Consider the following 16,355-nt stretch of genomic DNA (forward strand, 5'->3'; position numbering starts at 1 on the left):
CAGGTTACGTTTTTGGGTCAGGACCGAAGTAAATGATAAGCTATTATGGCTGATCTAACACTCTTCAGCATTGAACAATAAATAGCTTCACCAAAAGAATAACAAAATGCCTGTTTATTTAAGATAAACTGTCATTCTGAATACACATGCATACATACAGTACAGTAGTTAACACATAGCACACATAGCTTATACTCACTAAAATACAAACACTGAATTTTATTATATTGCTGAAATGGGAAAAATAAAGACCTGCGGTATTGTTGTGCCTTATTGTAAAAAAAAACTTTCCAGGAGTCTGGTTATATCTTGAGAGAACGGTTTTACATTCATGTGTAATACTTCATTTCTAACATTTTCAGATAATATACATACACACAATGTTATAATAACTGTTATAACCTGGAATAATCTATCAAGAATTACTGGTTTCAATGTTAAATGCCATTTAAACAGTTCTACTTCTACAGTTCTACAGTTCTATATCTATTCCAAAGCCCACATTATTTTATATTCAAAAGTATTAAGCTGACAGTGATTTATTGGCACATGCAAAATACACAATAAACAGTACACCATTTACACAATAAATAACAAACAGCTTAATATTGGTGAATTTACACAAATTTAGAATGCATGGGTCTCTTCAGTGTGTCATTTTTCAAGAGTGTTCCATATCATTTCTGATGTTGCGATTTACAAATGTGTTCCCTGTATGGCCTGTATAGGAAGAAAGGAAAGAATTTGTTTGCATGTCCATTACACAGGAAGGATAATGAGAAACTCCACCCTGACAATTTACAGTCAACCAACCCTAACATTTGTGTGTGTGTGTGTGTGTAAGTTCGTGTGTGTAATTGTGAAAAAAGATGTACCACTTCACTCTTTCCTTGCTGGCAGTAAAGAACAGCATCATATACAGATGAGAGGAGAATCATTTAGTTACTTTCTCACAAATCACCCTTCTCTATACTTTCTACAACACCTTCTGAGAGAGAGGGAGACAGGGAAAATGAGAGGAAAAAGGAAATCATAAACAGTGATGACAAACGTCTTGGCTGATATTTTCCCCCTGAAATAGCTTTTCTAGGGTATTGTTTTTATGAAGGCATATATTTTGTAACCTGCACAGTATTTTTCCACTTATGTCAAAGGCATCGAACAGGCAACACATTCAATACAATGCATCCCTATGGCACCTTTTCCCCTGCGCAAAACGTCCTCCTTGGTCTGTTGCCTGCATTACCAAAATGTCACCCTTTGTCCATATTTCAAATGTCACTCTGACCCGAACTCATTTCGGAGGATTTCAATACTTTACCCAAAGCTACATTTTAAAATGAAAAGAACTGTTATATATGTACTGTATAAGAGGAAAGACTGAGTACTTTGAAGGTCTGAATGAAATTGCAGTGAGTTCCCTTGGTAATATAACTGAGTAGACTACAAGAATTAAGTGTCAATAGTATTTGCGTATTCTACAAATTTCACAAATAATACAAGTGATGAAATCTATTTACTTGAGTACTTTATACCCCTAATCACCTGCAACACACACACACATCTTTGCTGATACTTCAGAGATACAAACAGTCTCTCTTACAACGCCTTCAAGTGAAACACACCCAATATACAAATCTACACACCACCTACACTTTCAAACACACCCTGAGTATCCAACACAATGAAATCAAAGAGTGTGTGTTTTTCGGGAAACGTGTTGTTATTCAGGTTCTAAGCTATGACTGACAGTTTGCTTCAGTAGGCCATAGAGCTCAACAGTGTTACTGACAGTCCAACTGCATTCACTGCTAGACCTGTCACAGTTATTTGAATGCAACTCAACAATCTGATAATGGTGCAATATACTGTATATGCTCTGTGAAATGAAATCACTGTAGCATGCAAAGTTGAATGCAAAGTAAACATATACTGTGTGTGTGAACTGTTTTACTGGTGTGCATGGTGGTAGTGTGGTCATGGTCACCTGATTGTAGTCCACTACTGGTTTGTAGATGTCAGTGCCAGGAATCTGGCCAAACAGAGAGTATTTCGATCTGTAGGGAAAGAAACGGGAAGATAAGGGGTAAAGGAGTGAAAAGGAGGGACAGACAGAGAGAGTTTCATTTACAAACTGCTGAAATGACAATGTGTGATGCTGGCAAGAACCCAAATTTAATTTCAGCAACTGAGGCAATGGAATAATATATGGATGAGTTAAGGCAGTGGTTCTCAATTTGTTCGGGTAACGCCCCCCTTTGAAACAAGAAAAATCATTTTGTTTTTACTGAAAAAAAAAAAAAAATGCTTTTAAAAGATTAAACTATCTTCATTTGACAAAAAGGGGTTTATTTAAAAATACAATGAAAACTGAATGAAAAGTAACACTTCACTCCAGGGAGCAATGGCCGCTCAGAAAACCGAATCCTCCATTCATCCACATTTAACTACCAGAAAGTTTTATATCTCATTGGAGACCATTGTTTTCTCTAAAATAGTTATTTGTGTAAGGTACAGGGTTCAGAGATAAGGGTTTAAGGTGCTTGGGTCAATGATTTAGGTGTAAGGACTCAGGGTGTACAGGTACATAGTTTATAGTGCAGGTATAACTTGCACACCTGAATGGTTTTGTACTGGGGTTTAGGGTGTGTGGAAGAGTCTTTTAGGCTTTAGGGTGAAAATGGTTTAGGGCAGTGTTTCACAACTGGTTTTGCTTCAGGACACAAATTTTCATTGCGACCCAAGACAGTACCAGAATTGTTTATCATAAACAAAAATGTCCTTAAAATCAAAAATAAAATAAAACATTTATTATTACTATTAATTTATTAATCAGCCCAACAATTTACCACACAAAACACCTTGTGGACAAATCTTTTGGATCCTTGTTGCAAGTGAACCTTTATTTAATGTAATCTAGCAACCCCGACATCCCCTCATTCCCCATGTTAACATATGCCTAATAAAACATATGACTACATTGTATTATTTGCATTTAGCATTGATTTTTGCCTGTTGTTCATAATTGTAACCCTATCAGAGCACACCTGCAAACCATTTTTGGTTGTGACCGACCAGTTGAGAACCACTGATTTAAGGCTCAGGAATGGGTGATTATGGTGTGTGTTTCACTGAGTATGGATGAATCATTAATGGTTTGGGGTTTGTAGTTTGTGACACTCACAGCTGAGTTCTGAAGACCACAGTGAGAATGGAGAAGGGAATAGATGCAGCCAGTCCCAGATCAGGATTAAACAACACTGTCAAAATCAGAGTCATCACCCAAACCACCTAAACACACAAATAAACAGCAGGAAACAGACTGAGAGAGAAAAGATAACAATCAAACTGTTAGGAATCAATTGAGATCTCTCTTTTTTACCTTACTGTTTCACTCTATGCTGTCACTCTCTCCTTAGTTATGAATACAATTATTTGTTTATGTTGATAAAGGGCTTAAGCTCCACAGACACAAAGACAAATATTCAGAATAGTGGTCGATCAATTTGAGTTTTTCAATAAGTGATTCTTAAACTTTTACATTTGATTTCCCACCTCAAAATCTTGAATATTTGATTACATGTTTGTGTCATGGGCTTATGAGAATATTTCATACTTTGTTAACTTTTCATTATTCTTTCTTTTGGATTATTTCTAATGTTTATTTTAATGTGTTGCTTTTAAGCTTTTTCTCATGAAACTCCCATCTCTTTCTCTCTCACCATATCCACTCTGTTAGTCTTCCAGAGAAAGCAAATGTCTCCACACTGCTTCATCATTTCATGCAGGTTTACAAAGATTATAGCAGCCAGCACTGCCTAAAACAATATCCTTAATTTACACACATACTAAATACATTACCAGATTCAGTAATTCAGCATGGATATGAAAGATTATGAATATTCAAGACAGACCGATGGGCTGATTCCAGTGCTCACCTTTGGAAGCTCCTCAAAGAGTTCTCTGATCTTTAACAGTATCACCAGAATAACAACAGCAGAGACAGTTCCAGCCACCTGAGTGATAGACAGAGACAGAGATAGAAAAACAGAGAGTGAGAAGTTTCATTGAAGTTTGTTAATCCATTCATCCAGAATGTTAACATCTTCATGTGTAAAAACATATTTAGGTCTCAAAAACTAAAAAGGGAATGAAGTCAGATTGCAATCTGCTGATGTCCTCACCTGTGTCTTCCGTCCAGTGCTGACCTGTATCATACTGCGAGACCCCTGCTCGGACGGCTATTTTTACACAGAGAAAATAAGATGTATTTGACCAGAATTCGCATTATTTCCAGCAAGCTGACTAACACTACAGTACTGTTTGGGAATCGCGACAGACGCAGGTAATCACACAAATTCAATCTCTCTCTCTCTCCCTCTCTATCTCTCTCTCTCTCACACACACAGATATCCTTGTTTCTCCAATTACTTGTTAGAAACAGCCCAAGCCGTCGTTACTAGATCTAAAGTGACATTTTTTGAATTAGTAACGGAGGCTTGTATGCATCTTTTGAACTACCAGTGGCTGAATCACAGCCGTGCTGATGTAGGGCTATACAACACTCTTGCTCGTGTGATATTGGTTTAGTAAAATAATTTAATTTATAGTGCTGGGAAAGTTAACGTGTTAATTTCTGCAATTAATATTTTTTTAACTTGTAAAAAAATTTATGCCGTTTTTTTTTTAGTTCCTGAAACTTCACGTGATAGAAGAAATGTATCCCGAGATGTTCTAGGGTGGGGGCGGGGTTAGGGCATCTGCTGCCTGCTAGGAACAAGCCCAGGCACATTTGTACAATGTATACATTTGTGCACGTCATTCATTACGCGCAACGCATGTCCCGGGCATAATAAACACCATAATGCTGTATCTCTTCACATCGCCCAAAAATGCTCACTTATACTTTCATCCGAACCACTGTCAAAAGCGAAATCGTGTGAGAGAGAGTCTCTTAACTGCTTACTATCGACTTGTAGGCATATTTTAGAGCAAAAATTCTACAGAGGGAGATAGCAATGCCATAACCAAAAGCAGCTAGTGCAAAGGCATCACCGACCACTGAACCCAGTAGGGAGACTGCAGGCAACACAGGAGCCTGCAGACTATTAAAGTGGAAGAGAGAGAGATGAGTGTCTGTATAGATAAGAGGTTGTACTATGTTGCTGTGATTGTGTATTTAACTATTTCTGTATAACTGTACATAGAATATATGCTATGAAGTATGAAGCTTTTAAGTTAAAGGTGTGTGTAAAGTGTGTGGTGTTGTGCAGTAGTATGTTTGTGTTCCAAATTTATGTTGTAGGACTCACCCTGATGGGATTTGTCCAACCACTTCCACATTGTATTTAGTCTTCAGATCAAATTGCCATGATACCACAGTAGCTATTATGATCTACGCACAGAACCAAGATTAAAGCTTTAAGAAATCCTCAAAGCAAAAGAGGTCCATGACCTCTGAACAGGAAGAAGCAAAACTGATGACAGGTTATATGAAAGTTTATATGAAATTTTTTTTTAACTCAGACGTAAGATTCTCAGAATAAGAATTTGATTCATTTGATGTTAGAAAACTCTGTTAAAACCAACCAACAATGGATACAATGCTAAATACCAGAGTACCGATGTTAGTCTCTCCAAGCAATGCACAAACCTCTATGACACTCTGGAGAGAGGGGGAGGGGGTAGGGGGGTCTGTTTCCTACTGTTTATTTGTGTGTTTAGGTGGTTTGGGTGATGACTCTGATTTTGACAGTGTTGTTTAATCCTGATCTGGGACTGGCTGCATCTATTCCCTTCTCCATTCTCACTGTGATCTTCAGAACTGTGAGTGTCACAAGCTACAAACCCCAAAAATAGATAGAGAAGTGTTTTTCATAGCTTAGGGGAAAATGCCATGTTCCCCACCATTAGGGTGCACCTACAGCAAATAACACTTGAAGACATTAGAAGTATAATTGGGGATTTACAGGAAATAAGCAAGACACGCATGGTTCATACTCGCATACATTAGAGACAAAGGACCTCTGTACCGTTTAGGGCTGATGCCGAACGAATATTTGAGCTGTGAGACGATAACATGGATGGCAGCCGCTGTGGTGTAAGCTCTCACCAGTGGCTCAGAAAGATATGTCACCACAAAACTGAACCGAACCAGACCAAGGAGCAGCTACACGCATAAACACACACAGACACCAGAGACATACTTAGGCACGTCAGCACAAGGACGTAGCAGCTCAGGGAACGTGAGGGACACTTCCCCCTGCACTTTTTAAAAGGTGATTTTTGTCCCCCGCACTTTTCCAAGCTCAACCCATACCAAGTCCAAATGGTGGATTTGTATACAGTATTCTTTGTGTTTGCGGGTTTGGGCTGATCATCCAGCCAATCGCAGGTGAGTTTCATGAAACAACCTTTACGTAATAGGCCGTCAGTCAGACAGTCTAATCAACGTGGCTCCGTTCATTTCAACAAAGTTGCTTTCAACAATGCTCATTTATCCATGTTTTTTTTATTTTGCATTGATGTTGATCTAAATTAATAATCTAGAGATGAGGAACACACAAAGGAGAGTTATTTATTGGCATATCATTCTTGATTGGCAGCATTGCTTGAAATGCACTGCAAAAAAAAAAAAAAAAAAAACTAAGGACAATCCTTCTTTTAAGCACACATTGGAAGTGGAGTTTATATCACCACATGAGTCTTCATTAAGTTATGTTTTTTACATTATGTTTGTGAGGTAAAAGTTTGATTAGTTCTTTTTGCCAATTTAAGCAGATTACTAGATCTGTGTTAAATATTTAAAGCTAGTTTTAATATCAGCTCCTGTTTTTTACCTCTATGTTGGTATGCAGTCGACAAACTGTGAGGAAAAAGATAGATCTGCTGTGTTCTTAGAACACTTAGGCATTTTAATGAAGTGAATAGACATGCAGACACGCTATTTTATACAAGAAAACATAAAGACTTTATTGAAACTCATTATAATTATTATAAGACTATTATTGTTGTCTTTTGATAAACGTCATGCTCAGTAGCACACAAACTGTAGGGAAATGATAGATTTGCTTTGTTCTTATAATGCTTAAAACTTCTACTAAAGTAAACCTTTATAGGTCTTTAGACATACAAATTTTAAAGGATTAAAAGTTTATTTTGATCGCTGATTCAGTGACTAACTCATTTCACACAAGACACTAATTTGTCACCACCTTCTGGCATCACCAGAAATGGTCACTGAATCATTAAATTAATCTGAACGAATTCTGGTGAACGTAATCAAAACACTCGAGCCACTTAAATCTCACAAAGCACAAGCACAGAGTAAAAATAAAAATGTGCACATGCACAGTTGTCATTATTGTAATTGGTTAAATAATTTATTCAGGACCAGATTGTGCTCAGTCTTTTATTGTCATGTGTGAAACAGAAGCAAGTGCTCCACAAGATGTCCTTTATTTTTGCGGCTAATTGTTACGTTTTCGTGTGATTTTGTTCACATCTTTTATTTTGAAAACTAAGTTCCTTGTTCCAGTTATGTGATTTCCTGTTCCTGCCATGGGTTTAGTTCTTATTAGTCCCTTGTCATGTTACTGTCATATGACCCTCTTGTTCCATTATGTTTATTAGTCCTGTCTCCTCATTGGTTTGTGTTCATGAGTGTTGTTATTAGTTCTGTTATGTCATTGGTTCATATGGTATTGCTTGGTTATCTTTTTATTAGTTTAGTCTTGTTATTGGTTCAAGTTTAATTGTCTTGTTAAATTGTTTACCTAGTCTGTGTATTTATAGCCCTCATGTTCTCTAGTCCTTTGTTGAGTATTGTGTTGGAGTAATGTTGTCAAGTCAGATATATTAATAATATACTGTAATTAATACTGCACTGTAAGTGTTAGGTCTGTGTGAGCTACCTACTGACAGCTGTGTCCCTCCCACTTTTAAAATGACTGCTACACCCTTGCATCAGCACATACAGTACAGTATATAGAAACACCTTTAAAGCTACATAGGAAAACAAGTTGAAGAGAACCTACCCGGAAAATACCAGATAAGAAAGATAATGTGGCAGAGATCTTCACCCTCTCCGCATCAAGGCTGGCAAAGTCTGTGATGGTGGAGTTGGTGTCATTGCCTGGCAACATGAAGTCTGAGTCTGGAGCCAAATGCTCTGTCACGCTGCCAATCATAACACTCATAACTGCATATGTCCCTACAGACAGGCGAGTATGTGTGTGTTACAGTATCAGTTTTTAAATATAAAATATTTTTAAAGAAAACTGTATGAAGATGTAAAAATGCAATCAAATGCAACCATTATTGATACAATTACTGATTAAAACAGCCATTTTATACCATTTCCTGTGATTTATACTGCTTGTTGCAGCAATATGAACTTTGCATAAATGGCGGTGGTGGGTTGGGTTTGGTTGACCCTGGTGCCCCCTCAAAAAAATTAGGTGGATGACGCCCCTGATCCAAAGCATGAACTTATCTAGAATTAGGTTAAAAAAAAAAAAAAAAAAACATATTGCATGTATCCTCTCTCTTACCTTATTTTTGGATAATTAAATGTAAAACTATGTTTTTATGGTGGACTTAGCAAAGAGTCAATTATATTTAAGAGTAATAAAGGTAAAAGATCCAGAAGTCCCGATCATGATATAAAAACAAAAAATGTGTAAGTCTGCAGGTACATACCCACTGAGATGTGTCTGGATGTTCCAAATATGAAATAGATGAGAATTGGGTCGAAGGAGGAATAAAAACCAAACACTGGAGGGACCACAGCCAGCAAAGCATATGCCATACCTACAAAGCAAAACACATACATTAAATACAGTATATATATATATATATATATATATATATATATATATATATATATATATATAATACTGTGCAAAATTCTTAGGCGCATTATATTTTTGATCATTTTATATATTCTGCTTTTAGTGTACGAGTAAGAAATATCAATTTTAGATTTCAACATTCCCTTTTGCAAATAGAATTAAAAAGAAGAAGAACAAGGAACCCTACAACAGATGGTCTTGCCCCCACAGAGCCCAGATCTCAGCATCACTGAGTCAGTCTGGGATTACATGAAGAGAAAGAAGCAAATGAGACAGCCTAAATAGAGAGAAGAACTGTGGCAAGTCACATCCTATCTGCCAACAACCAAGGAAAACTGTGTCCAGGTGTACCTAGGAGAATTAGTTGTCATTACTTTGAGAATTAGTTTGTACAGTACTGTATATACAGTATATGTATATATATATATATATATATATATATATATATATATATATATATATAAACACTCACCGGCCACTTTATTAGGTTACTTGTACATCTACTTATTCATGCGATTATCTAATCAGCCAATCGTGTGGCAGCAGTGTAATGTATAAAATCATGCAGATATGGGTCAGGAGCTTCAGTTAATGTTCACTTCAATCATTAGAATGGGGAAAAATGTGATCTCAGTGATTTAGTATTTAGTATTATATTGGTTTGTGTATTTCTGCAACTGCTGATCTTCTGGGATTTTCATGCACAACAGTCTCTAGAGTGTAAAGAGAATGGTGCGAAAAACAAAAAACATCCAGCGAGCAGCAGTTCTGTGGGCGAAAACAGCTTGTTAATGACAGAGGTCAGAGCAGAATGGCTAGACTGGTCCAAGCTGACAGAAAGGTGACAGTAAGCCAAATAAACGCATTACAACAGTGCTTTGTAGAAAAGAATTTCTGAAACACAACATGTCGAACATTGAGGCGGATGGGCTACAGCAGCTGAAGACACCTCCGGGTACCACTACTGTCAGCTAAGAACAGGAAACTGAGGCTGCAGTGGGTGCAGGCTCACAATTACTGGGCAGTTGACGATTGGAAAAACATTGCCTGGTCTGACAAATCTTGATTTCTGCTGAGGTACACAGATGGTAGGCCCACCGCAGCCTCAGTTTTTGTTCTTGGCTGACAGAAGTGGAACCCAATGTGGTTTTCTGCTGTTGTAGCCCATCCGCCTCAAGGTTCGACATGTTGTGCATTCTGAGATGCTATTCTGCTCACTACAATTGTACAGAGTGGTTATCTAAGTTACCGTAGCCTTTCTGTCAGCTCAAACCTGTCTGGCCATTGTCCGTTGACCTCTGTAATCAACAAGGTGTTTCCGTCCACAGAACTGCCACTCATTGTTTTTTTGTATGTTTTTGGCACCATTATGAGTAAATTACAGAATGTTGTGTGTGAAAATCCCAGGAGATCAGCAGTTACAGAAATACTCAAACCAGCCTGTCTGGCACCAACAATCATGCCACAGTCTAAATCACTGAGATCACATTTTTCCCCAATTCTGATGGTTGATGTGAACGCTGAAGCTCCTGACCCATATCTGCGTGATTTTATACATTACACTGCTGCCACACAATTGGCTGATTGGATAATTGCATGAATAAGCAGATGTACAGGTGTACCTAATAAAGTGGCTGGTGAGTGTACAGTATATATGTATACTGTACAGATGTCATTGCCCCCACAATGCCCCCCACTGAACACTGTGTCAGTCTGGGATACATGAAGCAGTTTAGACAGCCTGAATAGATAGAAGAACTGTGGCGAATTCTCCAAGAAGCTTGGAACATCCTATCTGCCAACAACCAAGAATATATATATATATATATATATATATATATATATATATATATATATATACTGTATATACAGGTGCATCTCAATAAATTAGAATGTCGTGGAAAAGTTCATTTATTTCAGTAATTCAACTCAAATTGTGAAACTCGTGTATTAAATAAATTCAGTGCACACAGACTGAAGTAGTTTAAGTCTTTGGTTCTTTTAATTGTGATGATTTTGGCTCACATTTAACAAAAACCCACCAATTCACTATCTCAAAAAATTAGAATACATCATAAGACCAATTAAAAAAAAAACATTTTTAGTGAATTGTTGGGCTTGTGGAAAGTATGTTCATTTACTGTATATGTACTCAATACTTGGTAGGGGCTTCTTTTTGCTTTAATTACTGCCTCAATTCGGCGTGGCATGGAGGCGATCAGTTTGTGGCACTGCTGAGGTGGTATGGAAGCCCAGGTTTCTTTGACAGTAGCCTTCAGCTCATCTGCATTTTTTGGTCTCTTGTTTCTCATTTTCCTCTTGACAATACCCCATAGATTCTCTATGGGGTTCAGGTCTGGTGAGTTTGCTGGCCAGTCAAGCACACCAACACCATGGTCATTTGACCAACTTTTGGTGCTTTTGGCAGTGTGGCCAGGTGCCAAATCCTGCTGGAAAATGAAATCAGCATCTTTAAAAAGCTGGTCAGCAGAAGGAAGCATGAAGTGCTCCAAAATTTCTTGGTAAACGGGTGCAGTGACTTTGGTTTTCAAAAAACACAATGGACCAACACCAGCAGATGACATTGCACCCCAAATCATCACAGACTGTGGAAACTTAACATTGGACTTCAAGCAACTTGGGCTATGAGCTTCTCCACCCTTCCTCCAGACTCTAGGACCTTGGTTTCCAAATGAAATACAAAACTTGCTCTCATCTGAAAAGAGGACTTTGGACCACTGGGCAACAGTCCAGTTCTTCTTCTCCTTAGCCCAGGTAAGACGCCTCTGACGTTGTCTGTGGTTCAGGAGTGGCTTAACAAGAGGAATACGACAACTGTAGCCAAATTCCTTGACACGTCTGTGTGTGGTGGCTCTTGATGCCTTGACCCCAGCCTCAGTCCATTCCTTGTGAAGTTCACCCAAATTCTTGAATCGATTTTGCTTGACAATCCTCATAAGGCTGCGGAGTTGAATTACTGAAATAAATGAACTTTTCCATGACATTCTAATTTATTGAGATGCACCTGTATATATTGTCACGAATCCCGCCTCTGTAGTTCCTCCCACTCAACACCTGAAGGCTCCATCACCTGAATATTGACTTTTACACTCTGAACTCCATTTCCCATAATCCCCGTACCTGGCACTGATTACCTGCTCACCTGTTCCTCGTCTACTCAGCTATTTAAGTCTCACTCTCACACGCTATCATTGCGAAGTCTTATTTTGCCCTTGCTGACATTTCTGAGCGTTCTCTGAGTTTATTGTATTTCCTGTGTATGATCCTGGACTGTTTACCCTGTTTTGACCCGTTGCTGCCTGCCTACTATTACTGCCTTGTTTACCTGGATATAACCTGTGATTGTCTGCCGCCTGCCCTGACCTCTTGCCTGTTTATTGACTACCTCTCTGGATTACCTTGGATATTACTGTTGCTGGTGATTGACCCTGCCTATCTGTATTACTACTTTTATTGTTATTAAAGCTGCACATGGATCTCAACTCCGTTGACTCATATATATATATATATATAGTACTGCCTAAGACTTTTGCACAGTACTGTGTATAATATATGTATGTATGTGTTGTTTTTGTTTGTTTTTTTAGAACAGAAAGGCCCTGAATTATGTGTATATCTGCTAAAAGATAATGAATAGAAGTACACTAGATAGCTTCAAAGCTAATGGACATGGATTAAAAATGTAAACTACTATAGTACAACAGGTGTGTCTACACAAGTGTGTCTGTAAAAGTGGCTTGGTGCATGATTCCCACACTGATTCCTGATACCAGATCTCCAATAGCATTTTCTCTGAGAGAGTATTTCAGCAGCCATGCCAGGAGAGGAACAACAGACAGGAAAAAGCACTTAAACTTTGGGTCTGTACACCTGACGTACAAAGAAATAGAGATTGTGAAACAAGAGAGGAACAACACCTAAATAATTCACACAGCAAATCACCTCCTCTGCACAGATCTAAAAATGATGTTGTCCCGGTATGATCTTGTTCTCTCAATGAAATTTCAATCCTTGTGGTAATGTCATCAGCTATAACTACAGTAGCATCTGATGGTAGCTGGTTTAAGCAGGTCATTTCTGGACATTAGAAAGGATGGAAATCAGAAGAGACCTGGCAATATCATATTGATTTCTGGGTCACAACACGATAATGTTGTTATTTTTATTAAGTGTATAGTCATTCAAAACTGTGATATATTGCAATATATCTGCATAGGACTTTGGTGCTCTGTGCAATTATATTCTTAGCTCATTCTTAGTTTGGTTGTTTAGAAATTTTTTGCATTCTCAGACTTGCTTTGAGTGGCGGTCAACCTGTTTTTCCCCAAAATGTAAGAATTATTGACTCTTGGTGTTAGAATATTAATGCACCATCACAATGTAAAATATTGCAATACTTTGAAATATCCTTTTTCCCTCACCTCTAGTCATTAGTGGTCTGAGCTGGTTTAGGTGGTTAATCAGCTGGAATACCAGCTGGGTCTCAGTGGGGAAATGCACACAGAAAATATTCTGGATGAGAGGCCTACATGGAACTCTAGCGATGGATGGATGGACAGACGGACGGACGGATGGATGGGGCTGTCCTTACCAGTTCCAATCCGTCTGATTTCCAGAGTTTAGGACATCTTTGAATTGCGCAAAGACCCCTTGCAAATTTACCAATATAATGACAGCCAAGACTGTCTGAAAGACATAAATATATACAGCATTTACAAATGTCTTATTACACTAGATCTGTATAAAATACTCCTGATAACTGAAGGTGGTATTGGGACCTTTGGTAGCTGCTGAAAAAGGGGACCAAACTTCAGCAGAATCAATAGAATTATCAGTGCAGATACCAGAGAAGACAAAGATCAAGTTCATCATGTAAGACCTATGAGTAAAAACCTAACAACAGTGCTCCACAGACCAAAGCCTTGTCCCGGAGTCCCCAAACTTTCACTGACATATTGCAAAATCTGTTTCTTTTGTTTGTGTGGTTTGTATTTTATCAGTTACCCTGTGTTGATAAGAGTGACATAGATGTTAATGATCAATATCTTAATAATGGAGTTACATGCTGCATTTTTTATTTGTATTTTTTTTAATTTTTTTGCAGCATAATTCAGTTAAGCAGAATGAAACCAAAACGTAATCATAATTTAACTTCATTATTTTATGTAGACATTTTTTTTTAATTATTATTTTCAAGTTCATAGCCTGTGAGAAGCATGAGATTGTTTAAAATTTCAGTTAACATTTGTTCACCATGATTTAATTCCCTGTGAATTAATATGTCTATGCTTCATGTGGCCACTCTCTAAATATTAGTATGAGATCAAAGCAAATGCATCAGTTGTTTTGGTGGCGAGATAACCACCAAGTTGCAAAGAATGTGAAGTAACATATCTCTTCTCTGAGAAAAGATTAAATATAATCGTCTCAGGCTGTGTAACTGTGAATTGATCCCAAATAACTATGGCTGTAAGGTGGGGTTATTTTTCATCAGAGATCAGGTAAAGGACAGCTGGTGTTCTCACTTGAGTCTGTCCACCTGTACTCTCCTGCACCATACTATGCGGCATAGAGTCGCTCACTGGAAAGCACTGGAACACCCCTCCAACGAAGTTACACAGACCCATAGCCAACAGCTCCTACAGTTGGGAAAGACCATTTATGATCAGAAGTAGGGGGTGTTGCAATGCAGACATTTTTACTGGCCTAATAAAATAGCTTCACTTAATCTTATTGGGAGGTTGTAATAATATTTGAAGTTAAAACTTCATCCTTCGCATGTTACCTGGTTGCTGTGAAAATTGTACCCATGTGTATGAGTAAACATTATTCCCAGTGAAGCTTGGAAACCAAAGCCCACCTCTGCCAGCACAAGAGCGGCCATAAACAGTTTTTGAGAAAGGAAAATTTTTGAAGGGAGGGAAGTTAGAGACTTAGAGATAGATAGAGAGAGAAATTTAGTTGTAATTAGTTTAGCTCCAAACAGTTTCTGCTAACTAGTGTTATAATGACAATTCACACTCTACTGACCCAGTTTGTATGGGTCCAATGATCTGAATTCCATACCGACCAGACAAATCAAACTGCACTGATGATAAAGTGGCAAATAATTCTAGGAACATCGAGAAAGAATTACTATTGCAGAGAAACGTTAAATATCAACGTTAAATATCAATATGAATCCAGTATGCGAAATACATTTTCTTCTGTAATGTGATGTATTTCTGACTGAAATAGGGTATTCAACAAGAAGAAAATATAGGGAGGAACTTAAATGTATACATCAAAAATTTATTTGATTGTTGAAAGTGGGTGTTATATACAAAAATGGAGCCAGGTGTTTAGAGGGGATGGGTTGAAAAATAAGAGGGATTGATGACACGAGGCGAAAAAGCAAAGTTGTTTTAGTGGTGAAGGATAGGGAAGAACGTGATTTGAGACAGTAAATAGGGTCAACTGAATAAAAAAATTTCGTGATGACTTTTAAGTGTGTGTGTGTGTGTGTGTGTGTGTGCATTCCCACCAGTACTAACTCCCATGGAAAGGGAAATAGAGTATTCCAGCATGAATTCAGCATCTTTCCACTAACAAGGATTACCAAGGAGACAAGGGAAACAACCAGTGTTGTTTCCAATACTCCCCCTCTTGCAGACAAATGCTTGAAAACATCTGGAATACACACAGTTGTATACACATTCAGTATCAGAGATAAATTGAGGGCATAATGTAAAACACACAGAGCTCATTCTCACCCAGACCACAGCGAGGACACCTCTATGTCTGACTATGGAGATGCCCATCAGTAAAGGCAGCTGGCGAACAGTTACATGGACTACAGCTTCAAAAGTGCATCCACTGACCAATGGCCGAGACAACCACAGACACACTCCTCCACAACGCAACACATAGAGCAGAATCTGCAGGGAAAGAGGTTTACACACACAAATACACAATTATTACAGCTAGTTTGGGACAAATGTGTCCCTAGATGTGAACTAAATCTGACACAACCTCCCTTTGAGGACATTTGTTATTAAAATTGCACTATGGAACTTTGTGCTCTCTAGCGACATCTGTGGTTGAAACTGAAAATTGCAAACAATTTGTGGAAGAACACTTTACGCAAGTTGTGTTTCGGCACTGCTCTCCTGCGTGGATGAATCTAATGGTTTGAGTTTACCTGGACATTGCCTGTGTGTGATAATGACTGGGAGATATTTGTACATTACTGTGCTATGAAATCGTACTTGAGATGATTTTGCATTTCATGGGGAACTACCTTGTAGTAACTTGCACCTATAGTGGCTATTAAACAGACTTGTAAACAGACAGACTATCTGCTAAAAGGACAGTAAGTGATAGCTTGTGTATTTCTGCAACTGGGGCAAAAGAAATGAGAAAACAGCAGAACACACACTCCTGGAAACTACAGCAATGTTATAAAATACTCAGAAGTCCTGAAACGTAATGACGCAAGCTTGG

At 38.1% G+C, this 16,355-nt stretch overlaps 1 protein-coding gene across 1 annotated transcript; it reads right to left on the bottom strand.

The window, feature by feature from the left end:
- Positions 1 to 114: 114 nt before the first annotated feature.
- On the bottom strand, positions 115 to 15,734 carry LOC127424702 (pendrin-like). The gene is made up of 13 exons (XM_051670104.1): positions 15,626 to 15,734; positions 15,407 to 15,542; positions 14,399 to 14,512; positions 13,295 to 13,559; positions 12,816 to 12,950; positions 8,701 to 8,811; positions 8,037 to 8,212; positions 4,185 to 4,241; positions 3,939 to 4,016; positions 3,723 to 3,818; positions 3,185 to 3,291; positions 1,988 to 2,057; positions 115 to 720 (listed from the first exon to the last, which is right to left on the bottom strand). The coding sequence occupies exons 4-13, from the start codon at positions 13,302 to 13,304 to the stop codon at positions 697 to 699; spliced, it is 864 nt and encodes a 287-aa protein (XP_051526064.1). The 5' UTR covers positions 13,305 to 13,559; positions 14,399 to 14,512; positions 15,407 to 15,542; positions 15,626 to 15,734; the 3' UTR covers positions 115 to 696.
- Between the last annotated feature and the right edge of the window lie 621 nt (positions 15,735 to 16,355).

This window comes from Myxocyprinus asiaticus, chromosome 33 (assembly GCF_019703515.2).
Source record: "Myxocyprinus asiaticus isolate MX2 ecotype Aquarium Trade chromosome 33, UBuf_Myxa_2, whole genome shotgun sequence".
Taxonomy (NCBI): Eukaryota; Metazoa; Chordata; class Actinopteri; order Cypriniformes; family Catostomidae; genus Myxocyprinus; species Myxocyprinus asiaticus.

Coding starts and splice junctions, on each gene's coding strand:
- LOC127424702 (XM_051670104.1), bottom strand. Junction 4,242..8,036: donor TCTTATCTGGTATTTTCCGG/GTAGGTTCTCTT, acceptor GTGTAAAAATAG/CCGTCCGAGCAGGGGTCTCG. Junction 3,819..3,938: donor TCTTTGAGGAGCTTCCAAAG/GTGAGCACTGGA, acceptor ATATTGTTTTAG/GCAGTGCTGGCTGCTATAAT.